The sequence below is a fragment of the Formica exsecta genome, unplaced genomic scaffold, assembly GCF_003651465.1.
Source record: "Formica exsecta isolate Colony F162 unplaced genomic scaffold, ASM365146v1 scaffold122, whole genome shotgun sequence".
Taxonomy (NCBI): domain Eukaryota; kingdom Metazoa; phylum Arthropoda; class Insecta; order Hymenoptera; family Formicidae; genus Formica; species Formica exsecta.
In genome coordinates, this window is record NW_021848556.1 from 3,373,635 (window position 1) to 3,390,604 (window position 16,970).

At 38.1% G+C, this 16,970-nt stretch overlaps 1 protein-coding gene across 2 annotated transcripts in view; it reads right to left on the bottom strand.

The window, feature by feature from the left end:
* Positions 1-16,970, bottom strand: part of LOC115244634 (Krueppel-like factor 3) — a 329,364-nt gene that overhangs the window by 14,365 nt on the left and 298,029 nt on the right. For both annotated transcript variants that reach the window (XM_029822446.1, XM_029822456.1), the window contains one exon: positions 130-463. In XM_029822446.1, the coding sequence (XP_029678306.1) occupies positions 130-463 (334 nt within the window). The remainder of the gene's footprint in view (positions 1-129; positions 464-16,970) is intronic.

Here is a 16,970-nt window from a genome sequence, read left to right on the forward strand (position 1 = left end):
ATCATTCTCGGATACATAAGCTTTAACGCTATATCCCGCTTCAATAGCGTCTTCTCGTAGCCTTTACGCAACATAAAATATACGCTTATGCTTAGGTAAAGGATGCAACAGGTGAATAATAATACTTACTAAGAAGCCTTTATCCTCTGTAACGCGAGAAAGGCGGCGGAAGGGGAGATCGGGAAGACGGAATCGGGTGGCTCCATCACGCAGACCGATACGTCCCTCTCCCGGTCCCTTTCCCTATCCCTCTGTCTGTCCCTGTCGCGATCGCACTGCTCCCTCTCCCGATCTCGCCCCTCTCTCTCCCTAATCGCGGGCTCTCGTTCCTGTTGACATTCCCTCTCGTTCTCGCCGCTCCTCTCCCGCACCCTCTCGCGCTCCCGGTTTCTTTCCCGGCTCCGATCTCGATCGCGATCTCTGTCCCATGCTGTTTCGCTCAACGGTGGCAAGGATGGTGACGCTGCAAAAGAAAACGAGAGATGCCTGTTATAAAAAAATTTTTATTACTTGTATAAATTATTTCAATTCAAGTTGCTAAATACTTTAATTAGTTTGACGTTTATAAATAAATTATTCATTTAAAAACTTATACTATAGAAATTTATGTAGCAATATGCGCTATTAATCCAAGCAGGATCCTATAACAATCATTTATAATAAAAAAACATAATGTTATACATAAAAATGGCGATGTTAATTAATATTCATTTTCTAAAAGGCCGGATTATATGAAAGCATATTTCTGTTTAATGGAGAGGGAGAACTGTCTTCGCAGATTGAAACCTATTTCCGAAAACCGGTATTATCTACCGCTTAACTGATTACGATATTTTACATGATTACGTGATATCTCTCGCACCTTGTAAGGAATATATTATGTAATTGCTGTTATCAGAAGTACACACACAAAAGTAGAGAAAGGGGAATCACGATATTCCGGAAAGCAGCGATTGAAGTATATATAATTTCATTCGTATGGGATACGTGTTTGCCATTTTGCGGGAACGTGCCATGGCGGTCACAGGGTACCGTGCCCTCGATCCATCAGCGATCGAGGATCGAAGGTCGATGTCAGACGAGCACGATGCAGCTCGCGCAACCTCTCGCAGATAAATCAACCGAGTGAAGAAATGCAAACGTTTCTTTGCGCTCGCATCCTTTCCGAGACGTAATTCTCCGCGATGGCGTGTTATAAATCGCTTTATGATTTCTTTTCGCGGGTCTGTACGCGAGATCGACTTATTTAAGATACTTCGCTTATCATTACGGCGGATTCGCGCCCGCGCGTTCGACACGATACATAAATTCGCCTTCGACGTTTCCGCGGAATTTCGCGAATTATTGCGGTATTTAAACCGTGAAACGTCTTTACATAGATTCCTACTATCCTTTAAAAATTGTGGCAGCCACAGTTTATTACCGTATTACATGGAAAATCGCGATTTACCTCGCTGTCTAGAGAGTTTTGATGACCGTTGACATCGCGGCCGCGCTGCATCTCACTGCACTTTCTGCGATTTGTGAGAGCCGGCCGACAAATTAAATGTCCGTGTTAAATGTCCGTGACATTGCTGTTACTAATTAGCAGTCGCGTTAGCGGCGCGGGGCCAATACATTCGCAAGATAGAACGGAAAGATGCGGCGGCTCCGCGATATCATTGTCGATCGTATTGCTGATGATATTTTGACCATGCACGTCTTTCATTTGATTATAGAAGTTGCCGAGCTGTATCTCGGCCCACATAATCGATAAAATCATAATTTGCAAACTCTTATTACGTGAGAATAGCTTGTTTGCTGATAAACACGTTATTAGCACCGTGTAATTTTAATTATACAAAATCATCAAGTTTGAATTTCTAACTAAAAAATCGATATCTATAAAATTTAAATAATTGTATTTTTAACAATACAGAGGAAATCACAGATAAATAAATTACATAATTTTTTTTTGAAATATAATATGTTTAGATTGTAAATTTTATTTTTAATTTAAATATTTATATTAATTAATGTTATATATATTCATCATTACAATACTTCGAATAACATTTGTCAAAATATGTTTTTGCATTCTCAGAGAAAAAAAATTAAATAATAAAATGTCTAATAGCTAATGTATTAGCGAATTAATGAATTATAGTGCCATTGTATGAGGGAGGGGGGAGGGGGGGAGAGAAGTATATTATATACTTTCTTTTTTAACGAAAATCTACACTAATGTCTAAATTGATTGGAATCGACTCAACACACTCAACAAAGTAATGCGATAACACGGGGCGCATGGTTGTAAGTTAAGCGGAACGTTCGTGCGGAACGATCACTTAAGCTGACGCGATATGAAATTTAATGCCTCGTCTTCACGAACCTGAACAGATATCTGAAACAGAGTTGAAACACGTACCGTTGCTGCTTCACTCTTATGTATTACATGTTTCACTGCGCATCTTGACAACCTGAATTATCTTAAATTAAGTAATATATGTCGTGCAACGCGTAATAAGATTGACAGTCAATTTCAAGAAAAAATTGTGGCAAAGAAGATGGATATAATATATATAATATTCAATTCAAATTTCATTTCAAATTTTTTAACATTAACATATATAAAAGTTAAAGAAATATTATATTATTATCTCTTTTATATTCTTTCAATTTATATTATTTTTTCTTTGAATTACAATTTAAATTTATTTACGGATATTTTTTATAGATAAAATATAAGTTTTTACACATATACATTCGCAAGAAATCGTAAAAATTCAAAATGGATTTTACCAATAACCGACATCTCAATTAATCATGATTTCCACGAAAGTTTAAAAAATATTGTACAGTAAATTAATTGTTATTCAGCGCATGATATGGCAAAGATTATCAAAATGATAATTTTCACTACGCATATAGCCCATTTTTCATTAATTATTTATTTCTTATCATAGCAGAAATCTCATGAGCATCTTCGAATCGTATCGAGGAATCATTATGAATTCAGTCGGTCGAACCACGACGTAGTAACAGCGGTATTATTAACCGTAATTTCCGTGCGCCGGGCACGCTTAATTAGCCGCTGCTTCGGACACTTTTCCCCCCCTCCCTCTTCCGAGATCTCGTTCCGAACGTCTCGTTAGAGCCATTAACTCTTCTCATAGTTTTAGCCGAGACCTATGATCTTCGCTATCTAATGGGGCACGCAGTCGTCACAAACAGGAACGATCTGACAGAGCTTCGTTCGTTGTTACTTCGTGTTTCATCCTTATTTCTTTTCTTTATTTTCGTTCTCTTTTTCCGTCTCCTTTTTCCAGTATATCCCTTATAAAAAATATATCGATGCGCATATGATTGATATTACTTGAAAATCGTGATAACGCAACTGTTTAATTATGTCTCTGAAAAGAAATAGATTTTAGATAAAAAGTTAAAAATTTAAATTAAATTAACAAAAATTAAATTAACGATTAAGACAGAATGAATTAATTTTGGTTTAATAATTCGCAATTTCTTCCTATATTGTATAATTTATAAAGGATTACTATTTATAAAGGAAGCAAAATTCTTTAAAGATTAATTATTAATTTAATAATTAATTTTAATTAAATGTATACTAATTGTAATTAAATGTATACTAATTGTAGTATTAAAAAATACAATATTTCATTTTTTTCTCCAACTATACTATTTTTATTACTGTTAATGTTTTTCGATTATTGATTACTAAAAATCTTCAAGAAAAAAATATTTTCAATTTGTAGAAAGCATCTTCAGCTGTTGCTTGATTAGCATATACGAACGATGAAAATCATCCCTCTCTAGGCGTTCGCTCGCCTCGCCCACGCTAGTGCAACAGGGTTAATACTAAGCATTAGCGATAATAATACTCGGTTTTAGCATGTTTCGCCTTTCCATTTCATCTTCGTCTTTCCTCGTCTTCGCTCGCCCTCGTCCGCGCACGATCTTTTGCCTCCCATCGTTTTTTTCTCGCGCGCACGTATATCCGACGCTTTCGCGCGCCGAGGAACGTCAGGGGGTAATTGATAATGTTAAACGCCAGGGTTAATCCGCCGATTTATGGGCAGAGAGCGTGCGCGGCGTGGATTTTTTAGAATCCACCAAATTGAGGGATAATCGCCCGACATTAATGCCTCGCCGCTAAAGATCGCCCGCGCCACGCCGGGCGCGCGAATCCAGAGGGGATGATTGAGAGAGATAAGTGGGAGTACGGAGGTTACGGCGCTTCGCGTGTCCGGTGGCGGATAAAAGGGGGCCCCCGCTAATCCGCCAAGAAAAAGGGAGAGTGCTTGAATCGACTGAGAGAATCGATCTCGAGATAGCCAAGGCGCATGGCGTCGAGGATAAAGCGCCTATCTCATGACCCGGAGTCAAAGGTAGTCACTCGTTGTAGGATCTCGCGTTCTCGAATCATGTGGTATAAATCTCAAACGATAATTCGTATCCATAAACTTGCGCACTTTTTAATAAACATTAATGTAAAATGAATATAAATAGAAAATATAATAGAGATAGAAATATATATATATACAAATACAATATACAAATAATTATTATAAGGAAAAAAAAAAAAAATATAAAATATATTTCTTAACATAAAAGAGGGCTTTTCTTTCGTCTTGGCTTTATCACTCGCGACTGGGAACTGATCCGCCGTTTATTCCGGCGGATAACGTCGATTATCGCATATTATATAATCCAGCGGGTGGGCGCATTAGACGCGCGGAAATATATGCGTGCGCTCGCGTGCGCGTGCACGGATGGTAGGTGGGTGGACATGCCACCCGCGTCGCGAAACTCGTTAGGCGTTATGTGTTTTCAATTAAGTTTCCGAGGCCGCGTACGCGAAGCGCACAGATTAGCGCGAGCGACCGGACTTGCATCGATTAATCGCGAAGCGTTATTTCTCATTCCCGTGCCGCGGGGCCCGCCACGACGTTTAGAAATTTATTGACGGTGGTTCGTTCGTACAAAGTACCGGTTATCCGTCAGGTGCGAAGATAACGTGCGCGATAACGCTTATTCACGTCGTGCCGCAAATTCATCGGCGGTGAGCCGTTCGAAGTTGAAAAGGGAGATCCCACGAGACGATCGCGATAAACTTTTGCGCGAAGATATCTATGCGTTTCGTAGAAAAAAAAAAAAAAAGACCGTAAATATATCCAAAGTTTGTGCAAATTTTATCTAGATTGTACAATAATTATAATAAAAAATCCAGAATATGCTAAATATACATGTTTATAGCAAATATCCGTGCTAAAGATATATATTTTTAAAAATTGTATAATTTGAAATGACATAATTACTATTACATTATGATGTAATGTTACAACGAAATGAAATGCAACATTATGCGCAACGAATTGCGCTCAATTCGCGGAGATGTCATTCTGGAAATAATTAAAATTTATATTTCGTCGTATTAAACGACGACTTCAAACTGCATCACGCAACCCTGTGGCGTAAACGCAGAATGAGAGATTATCTCTTTGTCAAGCGGCACATTAAAGTATCTTTATCATTATTAAGCGCCGCCTCGCGCACACTAATTGACAAAAGCGTAATTGCACTAGCGAAGTGAAAGTAAATGCAGAAATGCAATTAAATATATGTCAATCCGTTGGTCGAGATCGCGAAAAGATTTTAAACAAACCGAGATTTATCAGATATCTCTTTCTTTCTTTCTCGAATTTTCAAAATTAAATATATTTATGAATTTTGAATCTCTTCTCTCGAAACAATTTCGTTAACGAACAAACGAAATAATTTATAAAATTATTGAGAGTATGCTAACAGCATTATATCGGCTTCGATTAATGTAGGGTGTACGTGTGGAAGGTATAATACATAATTTTTTAATAACCCGGAAGAGTATCGGAACAGGACTGAGAAAGAATCGACCGCTCATAAAATACGAAGGCGCAATGGCATCCAGATTAAGATATGCGTCGGCAGGTAATCGGTTCATGCACGCGTTGCATTAATCTCAAAGCTGTACTTTTACGACGCTCACTATTGCTGCGCGATAAATCGCGCCTTCGTTATCGTGTCCCCCGGGTTCGTATCCTTCTCCTTTCCTTTTCTTTTTTTTTTATACATGTCGTAAATATCACGCCATCAAAAGTAATGCGTGCGCATATGCATGCGAATGAGTTTTTGTAGTCGTTAATATAATACTTTTTATGCGCGCGCGCTCTCTTGCAAGACCTAAAAGAGTATCGCATAACGATAATAAAAAAGATCATGGTACAAGCCGTATATTATGATCGCGCCGTGGACTCGTGGATGAAGCGATGCGCAACTTTAACTTTGTTTACCGAAATAAAAATTAAACGCGCATTGCCATATATATCCCTATACTTGCGTCTCTAAGAATAAAATCTTGCTTTAAAAAAAATTAATAATTTTTCGAAATTTTTTTAAATTCTCAACATATGTATTTTCACGTATCTTTATATACGATAAATAAAATTCAGACAATCGCATCTAAAGTTAAAATACGCAATGACGATGCGAAAGGGTTCAATTAGAGTCGCGGAGAGATATTTCGGGAAACAATACTCGTAAGAGAATAAAAACCAGCGTCAAAGATATAGATGGGTTAGGGTGAAAACGCGGGAGTTAAACGTTTTGAAGATAAGTCCCTCGCGGGCAACATTCGAATTGTTCCACCCACGCTGATCGCGCATAAAACTTCCGCGTGCAAGCGAGAGGAGCCCCGGAGTCCCGATGGGCAGATGGATGAGCTCCGGCTCGATTCATATAAGAATTGTAAGATCGAAGAAACGGGACAAGACAAACACCGGTTAATTGGAAAACCGCTAAGATGGATGAATATCTTATTACCCGGTAAGCGGTACTGCGTATAATGCAAAAGAGTAGATCGCACGTAGTGCTCTGTTGATGCATGAACCGTACGGGGACGGAAAGATTAGGAGAATGACGATCAAGAGTACACATTTATGAGCGTTAACAAATGCAACTCGAGCCGCGTCCGTCGCGATGCTCGTGATTAATCGAGCCCGAGAAAACCGCCGCATCGGAATGCATTACCGACATAAAATGACTCACCAGAACCAGTCACGAATAATGGTATCAAAATAGGTGGTCACGAAAGGTCGAAATCCGTGAGCTTCGTGAACTTCGAATGCCATAAGTTATCCTCATTATAAATCCGCAGGCAATTACGAGTATAACGAATGCTTCATCACTTCATTTTACAACTGCGAGTTGATTCTACTATTATATGTTATCTAGTAGAATATAAATATAAGAAAATGATATCATTATTATAATGCAAAATTATTGCGGTACGCAAATATTTATATATTATATATGATATTATACATTATATATTTACTGAATATCTTTTCAAATATTCGCGTATATTCGCAATAATTTTGTATTGTAATAATGTATCGTTACGTTTAATTCTTGTGTGTGATAGCGATTCTTAGAGATTAGAATGTTTGGCAAATAGATGAGCATGCTTCAATTCTATAGTAAACATGCCTTGTTTACGTACAAGTTAGCCTTGCTTGGATGATCGAAATTCACTAATAATTCAGCCTTCAATTGTTAGTTTGACTGTACGAAGCTAGCTGATAAGTTTAGCTTAAGTCGTACTATAGTAACTCGATCTTCTATCAGCGAAATTCCCTTTTTCTAAAACAACTGTAAATGTGAAAAGAGAAATTATTCCTGAATTGAAATTGAAATTCATAAATAAAATCTAATAAATTTCGAAGCAACTTTCCGTATTTTTCTTTTAGCAAAGAAGGAAAAAATTCAAGCTGCAATCGTAAAAAATCTCAAAGTAAATCTAAGCCATTTTTCACGGCAATTCTAGTAAAATGATAAAACTCCGAGATTTGTCGAGAAATCCTGGAAGGTAAAAGCTGGTTCAATTTAAATCCGCATCTTCGAGGCTCGATATGTTCCGTTGCGAATACCGGTCAACGTCAGCGATTACGGACGCACGTCGCGGACCTGTCGTAACGTCCGTTTGCACCGAAGGAAGGTGTATAAATTATGGACGCGGAGGTGTCGATACTTGATAAATCTATCGGCGGGTGATAGACGAGCCGAGGCGGCGCGCATCGGCTATGTGCATCGCAGCGACAGGCATGCACTAATGCATGCAGCACGTCCTTAGCTGCGCACCTTCACCCGTAATCGTCTTCGGGGTAAGACACGTGGACGACAGCGCGCGCGCTAAGTCCCTTTTCTCGATTCGCTCCTCCTTCCGCGCATTGGCTCTATCTTTCTCCCTCTCTTTCTTGTGTGGCATTCGAGATTGCGGGAACCCCGGAGGTCAATCTCTCGAGGCTCGATTACGCGTATCGATGACTATTAGGCGCGGTTTATTCATGGCTCGACTGGCCAGCTCTGTCTCGGTCGTAGTTCACTTCGCATCGCGATAACCCCGCGTCACTCGCTGAACTAGGAAGTCCCGAGGGACGGATGACAGCTGATTAGAAGGGAAATAGAAGAATGTTGAGAATTAATTGGCTCGCATACAATCAATGAACAATCGATGAATAATGAGAAAAACATTGATTCTTTCTTCAAGAAATTATAATCTTTAATTATAGTTTCTTCATATAATTTCTTTTTTTCATTCTTCGACATATTGAATATTTTTGTACCCAAGCTTCGAAATTATAATTTTGTTAAAGGAACATCTACATAAAATTGCCTTTTTTCATATCTTTTTTTAATTTATCAAATTTTTTTTTTTTTTTTGTTATATAATGCAAAATCTATTTAGATCTCAATTCTTTCCAAAAAAAGGAAAGATCGATGTCTTGTGCAAGACATCCATAAATCAAGAAAATAATGATAGTTCTAAAGCATTCCGTATATACTTCAGATTTAAGACGCAATGATTGCACAAGTATTAAGTAGGTGGTATTCCGAGACAGTTATAATCCGCAGTTGTAAAGAAGTTCGCATCTTTCATTGCACGTCAAATAATGTTTATGATCGTGTAGAAGGATTACTTCGCGCCGTCGATACCCAGATGTTGTTCCATTTATGTGAAAGATTGCACAGGAACGCATTGCATTAATGTACAGTGAAGATTCAATTGTTACGTCGAAAATCTACATACAAAATATCATTGGTTATCTTAAATATCATCCGCAATAATAAGTTGCAACGTCGATGTTTAACCTTTCGGCGAACATTTGATAAAAAAAAAATTATTATAAAACTTTGCAAAGATCTAGCTTGATCTCACAATTACGTCTCATTGTATCGTAGGATAAAATCAAAACACCATTAAGTAATCGACGTTTGCTAGTAGTTTTATCTCGATAGAATCACCCATCTGACGTAGTAATCAATCACTAAGGCAAAGCTTTCATATAATATCCATATAATATTCCTTCGATTTCATCTAACAGTAGCATGTTTTCTGCAACGAGTGTCAACATCAGTTGCATAATATTATATATTATATATAATATTTTTATTTTCTTTTATTTTATTTTATATTTTATAAATTATAACAATAATAATAATAAAAATAAAAAACGGTCACCTAATTTATCGCCAAAAAAATTCTTAGCGTGTTTAATCCTCGAGAACTAGCGTGTTTCATCTACCTGCGTGTGTTCGATTAAGAGAATAAAAACGAAGAGGGAAAAAAGCACGTGCACGGCACGTCCGTGCAACACGCCGCACGGATTTCTCCGGGTACACGGCGGTCAATAAATTTGCGATTTTTTTTTTTTCGCGAAGAGAGCCATTCGCGGGTCTTCCCATCATCCCACGCCCGCGGTCATCCCTCGCCCTCGGGACGACTTCTTTCCCGGAGCATCGCGGTGAGATCGCGCGCGACCCGGGAAAAGGACGGCGGACGGCGCGATTACACGGATAATAAATTAACGCGCACGACCTTATCGAGGCGTATAATTCATCACGAGGTTACGTGCACGCGTGCGCGACCCGACTCCGGCATCGTGCGCCGACCCGATATGGCGGTTTTGCACATTAACCTCGTAAAACTCTAATGGCACTCGATCCCTTACACCTGTAATACGGTATACGGCAGGCGATGTGAAAGTTCGGAGCACGGAAGGAGGCTGGTGCCCGGGACAGGGTAAACGCTCGTTAGGCCGAAGACGCGCGTCGTTAGAAGAACGATGTATTCCCGGCGTACTCCTCTCTGTCAGAGAGATAATGACTTTCCGTTAAAAAATATGCTGTAATGATATTAACCCTTGACTTGCGACGGGCGTTAATAGCGCTTTCTTCTATTAATCTATTATCCTCTTATATTTCACGCGTGAAGAGTGTGAAGATACCCGTAATACTATTAATCATAAAGGACGACATTTTAAGCTTAAATTAGAGATGCGAGTATTTATAAATAATATTGAACAAAAAAATGGAAGATTAAAAATATGAACGATTCCATAAATCATTAACTCAATAACTGCAAAAAATTATAAGAAATTATTTTATATATTATACGAATAATCAATACATCAATCAGTTTATTAAATCAATTAATTTAAAAATATGATTTATATTATGACTTATATATAAATAGCTATATATATGTATATATAAATAATCCCATAATAAAATTATTAAAGAATATTCTACGTGTGTCCCCTCCTTAACAAATATTAATAATGTATATTTAAAAAAAAAAATTATAATCCGGATCATAATATTTTTCCTTTACATATCAGAAATCAATCATCAAGTTAATCTTTTATATAGGGAAAATTAGATTGCGGTTGATGCAACAAAATGAATACAAGTCGCTGCAATTACGGAGTAGGAAATGAGCGTTATCGATGTACGTAAACAGCAATCCGACTGGGAAATAAGTCTTGCAATAGATTACGACGGTCATAATATCCACAAATAGGAATAGCTCTACATAACGCAACCATTCCCTTTTTGCGGTTCATTAGACGTTTTGAAATATCGGTCGATGTCGCATTCGGCAAGATATCTGTGAACGGGTACAAATTTTCTAGGAATAAATTCTCTATTTAATCTAATTTTTGCACATACGAAAAAGAGCAGGTTACGATCGATCCGGAGCAATCTTTAATTCATTTCAATCCTCCCCATTATCAATCGTAACATCCGAGTTAAGAACAAAGAGGAGTCGCGAGTTCCGTCATCTCGTGCAACCTATCTTAATGCGCTCGTGACCGATCCGACGGTGTCTCGACCTTTCTGTCCATAATCGTAGCCACATCCACCAGATATATTAAACGCAATGCCGACGGGCATTTGTCTCGCGACGCTTTTCCGCCCGCTCGCTGCCATTTACGGGTTCGGAGGAGAAACAAAATTGCGCAACGTGGCGCACCCGCGAGATATTCCGTCGCGTCGCAAGTTAACGAGGCGTGCGATATGGACAGAGGATAATTAATTAACGGTTCGACGTAGAGCCATGAATACTCGACCGCGTCCAGACGCGTTCTCTGCAGACAGAACTTTCTTAGAATCACGTTTGCGTCTTTCCATGAATACATTCAACGTCAGTTGAGTAAATGTCTGGCCGATATCGCTAAAAGTCGCGAGCAAATAAAGCGATGAGGATGATATAAGCAAAAATATATAAGAAAATATTTAAAGTTCTGTATAAATTGATAAAATATTTTTACATAGTTATTTCTCTCTTCAATATTCTATGGGAGACATCTCGAGAAAAATTGCTGGTCTCGCTTGATTTATGGAAGCGTATTCATCGAGACATGGAAAAAATGAATTCTATCGACCGGACTTATCGGTCTTGTAAATCCCGTTTAACGAATAAGAGATCTCATTACATGTGATACATCAACACGAATCACACTAACCGATAATCCGGCCCGACCTTCGTTCGCAACCTGTAGATCGCCGTTGCGGCGCAGACGAGCGGCCGTGTGGTAAGGCCGCCGTATCTACGAGCCGCGGAATACATTATCCCGAAGATTAGTGTGCGAACGATACGAGAAAAGGCATGTACAGCGAGCGAGCCAGAGGTCCATGTGAGTACGGCACGAGTGGCGATCTCCGCCTGGTAAATCGTGAGGTACGCCAGAGTAGGCGTCAGATTTGTGCTTCTAATTCGCGTAAAATGTATGCTTCAGAACCTAGTGATTCACATTGAAATCATCTCTTTGAAGTTTCGCTTGAAACAACGTGACAATTACGGTCAAGGAGGGATTTGGTGAAAATTCGTAGAGTGAAGGATCTCAAGCGATTAGCAAATATCTCTTTATTTTATTATCTTTATTTTATAACTCTATATTTTATTTATCTATAACAGCTTTTTCGACAAGTATAAAGGCACAAACTGCGGGAATATCATTAGTTTTTTTATCAATCTTCGATATTTCACATGATTATCAAAAAGCTATCTAAAAAGTAAAATTTAATATTTATTAAATATTTGTGTTTTGTTTTTTTATGTCTGCGTATAATTTTATGCAAAAATTTTAAAATTTCTCCAGTAACATATATTACGAAAAAAATTCTCTTAAGAATGTTAAGAATAATTCATTTAGAAATTCATTCGCGAAGAGAGATGCACGTGTGAAATTAACTTATTCCATATTAATTCAAATTTATTCTAGATTATTTCAGACAATAATTAATCTACGCAGATCCTCAAAAAATTCACGTCATAAATTTAATTCTGAATTAATTCAATGTAGCTTCTGGTTCTTCCAAATTACACAATTAGTCTAAATACTTCCGGGGATTAACAAAGTGAGAGAGAACGAAACGAAATAAAATCGCCCATGTGTGTCGATATTTCTTCCACCATTACGGTCTCCTTATTTCCGTCTCTCTTTAATGGCAGCTGTACCGTTTGGTACGACATCATCCTCAACGTTAGCGTAGGAGTACCACAGTCGGATTTACATGTACAGGTGCATCGCCGGCGTATGTAGGTACAATACACGATGCGGGGCAAAGCGGCGATACGACCGTGCCCCCTCATGCCCCACGTTTTATTCAAGTACGACGGGGACCGGACTCGCTTTGCGTACACGCGTTGCTAGAGTGCAAGTTAAACAACTATTCATAAATATCGTAAAGCGCCGTTACTGATGGCCGCATACGGCGCTCTCAGGGCCTTCCTCGCCGTCATAGCAAGCCAGTAAATCCTCCCGGAGGCCGACTACGTCGACGATCATGCTATACGTTAAGCGGATCGCCGGATGATTCTCTTTCGCGAGAACACCTGACGCTTTGCGGAGAGAATAATGATCGGCTACACAAACGGGAAGATATTCACGTGCATCGACCGTATTAATTTTACGATTTTCTTTTTTTTAATGATGAAAGAATATTACATCGACAAAATATTTTGTGGAATTATTATAATTTATCAATCTCTTATTTCTAAGATATCATCATCAAGGTTATAACAGCGCTACTCTTTATGAGCAAAATATCTTACCCGTATATTTTTTTTCAAATGAAAGGAAATGTTTTAAAAGATAAAACATGATAGATATTTTACTTCGATTAAATATATGCACATAATGATATACAAATTTTTTTTTTAATCGATTCATAGTAAGCATCAGTTTTCTTTCATTAGCGAAAAATGGAAATCTATTTCACGATGCCACTCTATGAATATACATCGTAAATTCTATAACTACCACCTTTTGACAGAAGACCCCATTAACCTAGTATTAATTGGCACAATTTGCTCGCCACTAAAGCTCACCGCGTCACGGTTCACTAATGCACGCTTGATCTCCCATCGTCATGATACCTTAATGTATAAGTCGCGTATGAATCTAAGTTCACGACGCGTCGAAGTTAATGGATTTAATCGAGTAATCGAGGAAACGATATCGAGGCTACCAATCTCATTTCGCAGGCGAGGTCGCGTGCTTGCGATCGACATAATTCACGGCTGGATGAACGTCGATAACAAGCCCAGGCTGATTGACGGCGTCCAAAGAACACACGGACAGTCGTATACGTCGCTTTTACTCTCTGACGTATGCGCGCCGTTTCCACGTGTGGCAGGTGGAACGACGTCAATATAGCACACCAGTCCTCGAGCCAGCGGCTAAATGCAAGAAAGTAGGCAGCTTTCACGAATATCACCAATAACAATTACGATAAATAAGAAAAGCACGCGACAATATTATATTTGACCGTGTGCTGCAAATCCGAGAACAATGCTCTTCTCTGTTAGCGCAAAAACGCATTCAAAAGATAATTTTAGTCACGTGACAATTGTAAGTTACAGAATAAAATAAGTTTAATTAAAACACTCCAAATAGAAAACAATCATGTCATGCTAATTTTATAAATAATTACAATAATTTTGTACGATTTCTATCTATTTTTAGAACACGCAAGAAAATCCAAGTTTATCTAATAATATATTTTTTTTTTAATTATGAAAATGTTGATAAAAAAAATATACGTTATTTTGAGGAATTCTACGACAAACGCAAAGCTTATAAAAAGGAACATCGTATTCTTATCAGAGCTTTTTAACACCTGAACACTTTACGATAATCGTATATACCCGGACTCTGGCGGCGACTTCACTGCACGTTATTCATAATAATTGCGCGTTGAACGCGCTCGTAACGTGCATCCGTCCGCGGAAAGCACAACGAGGAGATACTTCGAGAACGGCTCGTGTTATTTGATTAATAACGATAATATTTCGCGCGAGTGATAATTATTATTCGGCTGAACCGTAAACACACGGCATATCGCGCAACTTTGTGTTGCCGCGAGAACTCGTGCAGTGTGCCTCTTTCGCGTGGTCGTGACTCCTGGGGAACCCCCTTCTCGTCTCGATTTTACACCACCATCCCTCCCCGCTCCCGTGCGCGGAAGAAGCACGAAAGACCTTACGTTCCCTTAATTTGTCACGGACCGGCCGGTTGCGAAATCGACGGCGCTGGCCGCGCAATCGCGCTCTTGCGGTTGCCCTGCTTGCTTTCATAATGCAAATTACGATCGTTTCGTATTGCCTTTGAGAAAATGTTCCGGCGAATGTCGTCGCGCGCAGGCCAGGATATCGCTTTCTGCGAACCCTTAAATTACAATTGTGCCCGCTCGCGTGTTTCATAAGGCGTGTATTTCGTCGTCGTGCACGTCGCGTATTTCACGAGGCGAGAGAGTTGCATAACATTGCATTAATAAATTACCGAATTATTTAATATGTTCTTTTCCGCATATCTCTCGCGATAGAATTTAATAATTATATAGAACTTATATATTTGTGCGAAATGTCTCTCGTCTTCGGCGGGACTTTTACTCGTAACATGTTTTTTGCAGTACCGTTGCGTTTAAAAATCTGCCATCAGACGGAAGTTTTAATTGTCACTTGAAGTTACTTGGGTACATAAGCTACGTGAAATAAATTAAATGAGTTTGCCGTTATATTGTACATAAGAGATGCATAGAATCTAACAACCACAATTCACATTTTATATTATAATGAGCAAAAACGCGAGTTATATATTATGTGCTTTCATAGCAAAATAAATTTAAAAACTTTTGAACAATATCGTGTAATTATAATATTGTGGATGTTGCTTTCACAAGAAAAAGCTTGAATTTTAATATTTCTACATAATTTTTTAAATTACCGTAAATTAAAGCTAAAGTAGATGATATTATATTCAAATCGAAATAAATGCGCTTAAATCTCTCAAATTGGGAAAGGACAGTTAAATAACAAGACAGTTAAATAGAAAACTGTTATATAATAAATTATTACTTATTAGAAATTATTGTTATCTATTATTATATTAATTATTTTTTTACACGACTCAGAAAATACAAGATAGATCATTATAAAGTGTCTAATATATCGTTTAAGAATATTTAGCACTAGTTATGTAATACATAAAAAGTAATATTTTGTTTAATTGCGAAGTCAAACTTGCAGAATCTAACAGGGGGAGATTTACTTGTTTTGATAAAACTTGCCGCTGTTAGCACTTGCATATTTATTCATCCCCGTGAATTATAATTACTAATCATTAATTATCTAGCGTAGAATATCATATACGAGGTGCCGCTAAACAATATCGCAAATTAACTGATCTCCAACGCGAATGAAATCGAGCTTAAATCGAGGGGCCCGATATAAGAGAGCGAAGTACAAAAAAGCCGACGATTCTCTTTTCAAACTCACGGCAGCACATTGCTACACAACAGTATCCCTTTCATTGCATCCTCCACGTTGTAGTGCGTTGCCACGTAATCTCAGTCGCATCTCTGATTTCAATCTGTGCGCGCGTTTTTACAACGCACCGCACGCGAACGATCTACAAATCAACCCCGTTTCTTTTATCCCGTCCGACCAGTAAGACCCGCAAGCATACTACATACATACACACGCATACGTTGCGTAATTCACACTGATTTACATTCGAAAGCCTGAGATTGCGCGTTAGAATCATGCAGAGGCTGCGGCTTCTGAAAGAAAAATAGCAAGCTTTTGTATGATACGAAATTTATCGAAAACGAAACAATCTTGACTTTTTTATAGATGCAATGGAACGCATTGTACGTGCTTTTGCAGATTTCTTTTTGTTAAATCGAATGATTGAGATCTGCTCATTTGTAATATTAAATGTCATATTTAATATACATATATATCATATCTGTTATTCTATCATATTTTTTATTGTATGTTGAGAGAGAGAGCAATATTATTTTAAAGTTTTAAATGTAATATTTAAAGAGGAAAGTTACTTATAGATTTTCTCTTCAATCATCTTAAACTCTAATATGCACTTTATCCTGTCTGGCGAAAACCTTTACTTATTCTTATTCTGAATAAACTGAAGATTGATCGGATTGGGCCAATTGGGACGAAAACGCCATCCTTCGGCTAATAAATTTAATCCCGGAACGACCTTTTAGTCACGCATAGATTTTTATATCATAAATCTTGTGGACTTCTTTAGGGACAACGCCGTTCGATCATCATTGCACAACTC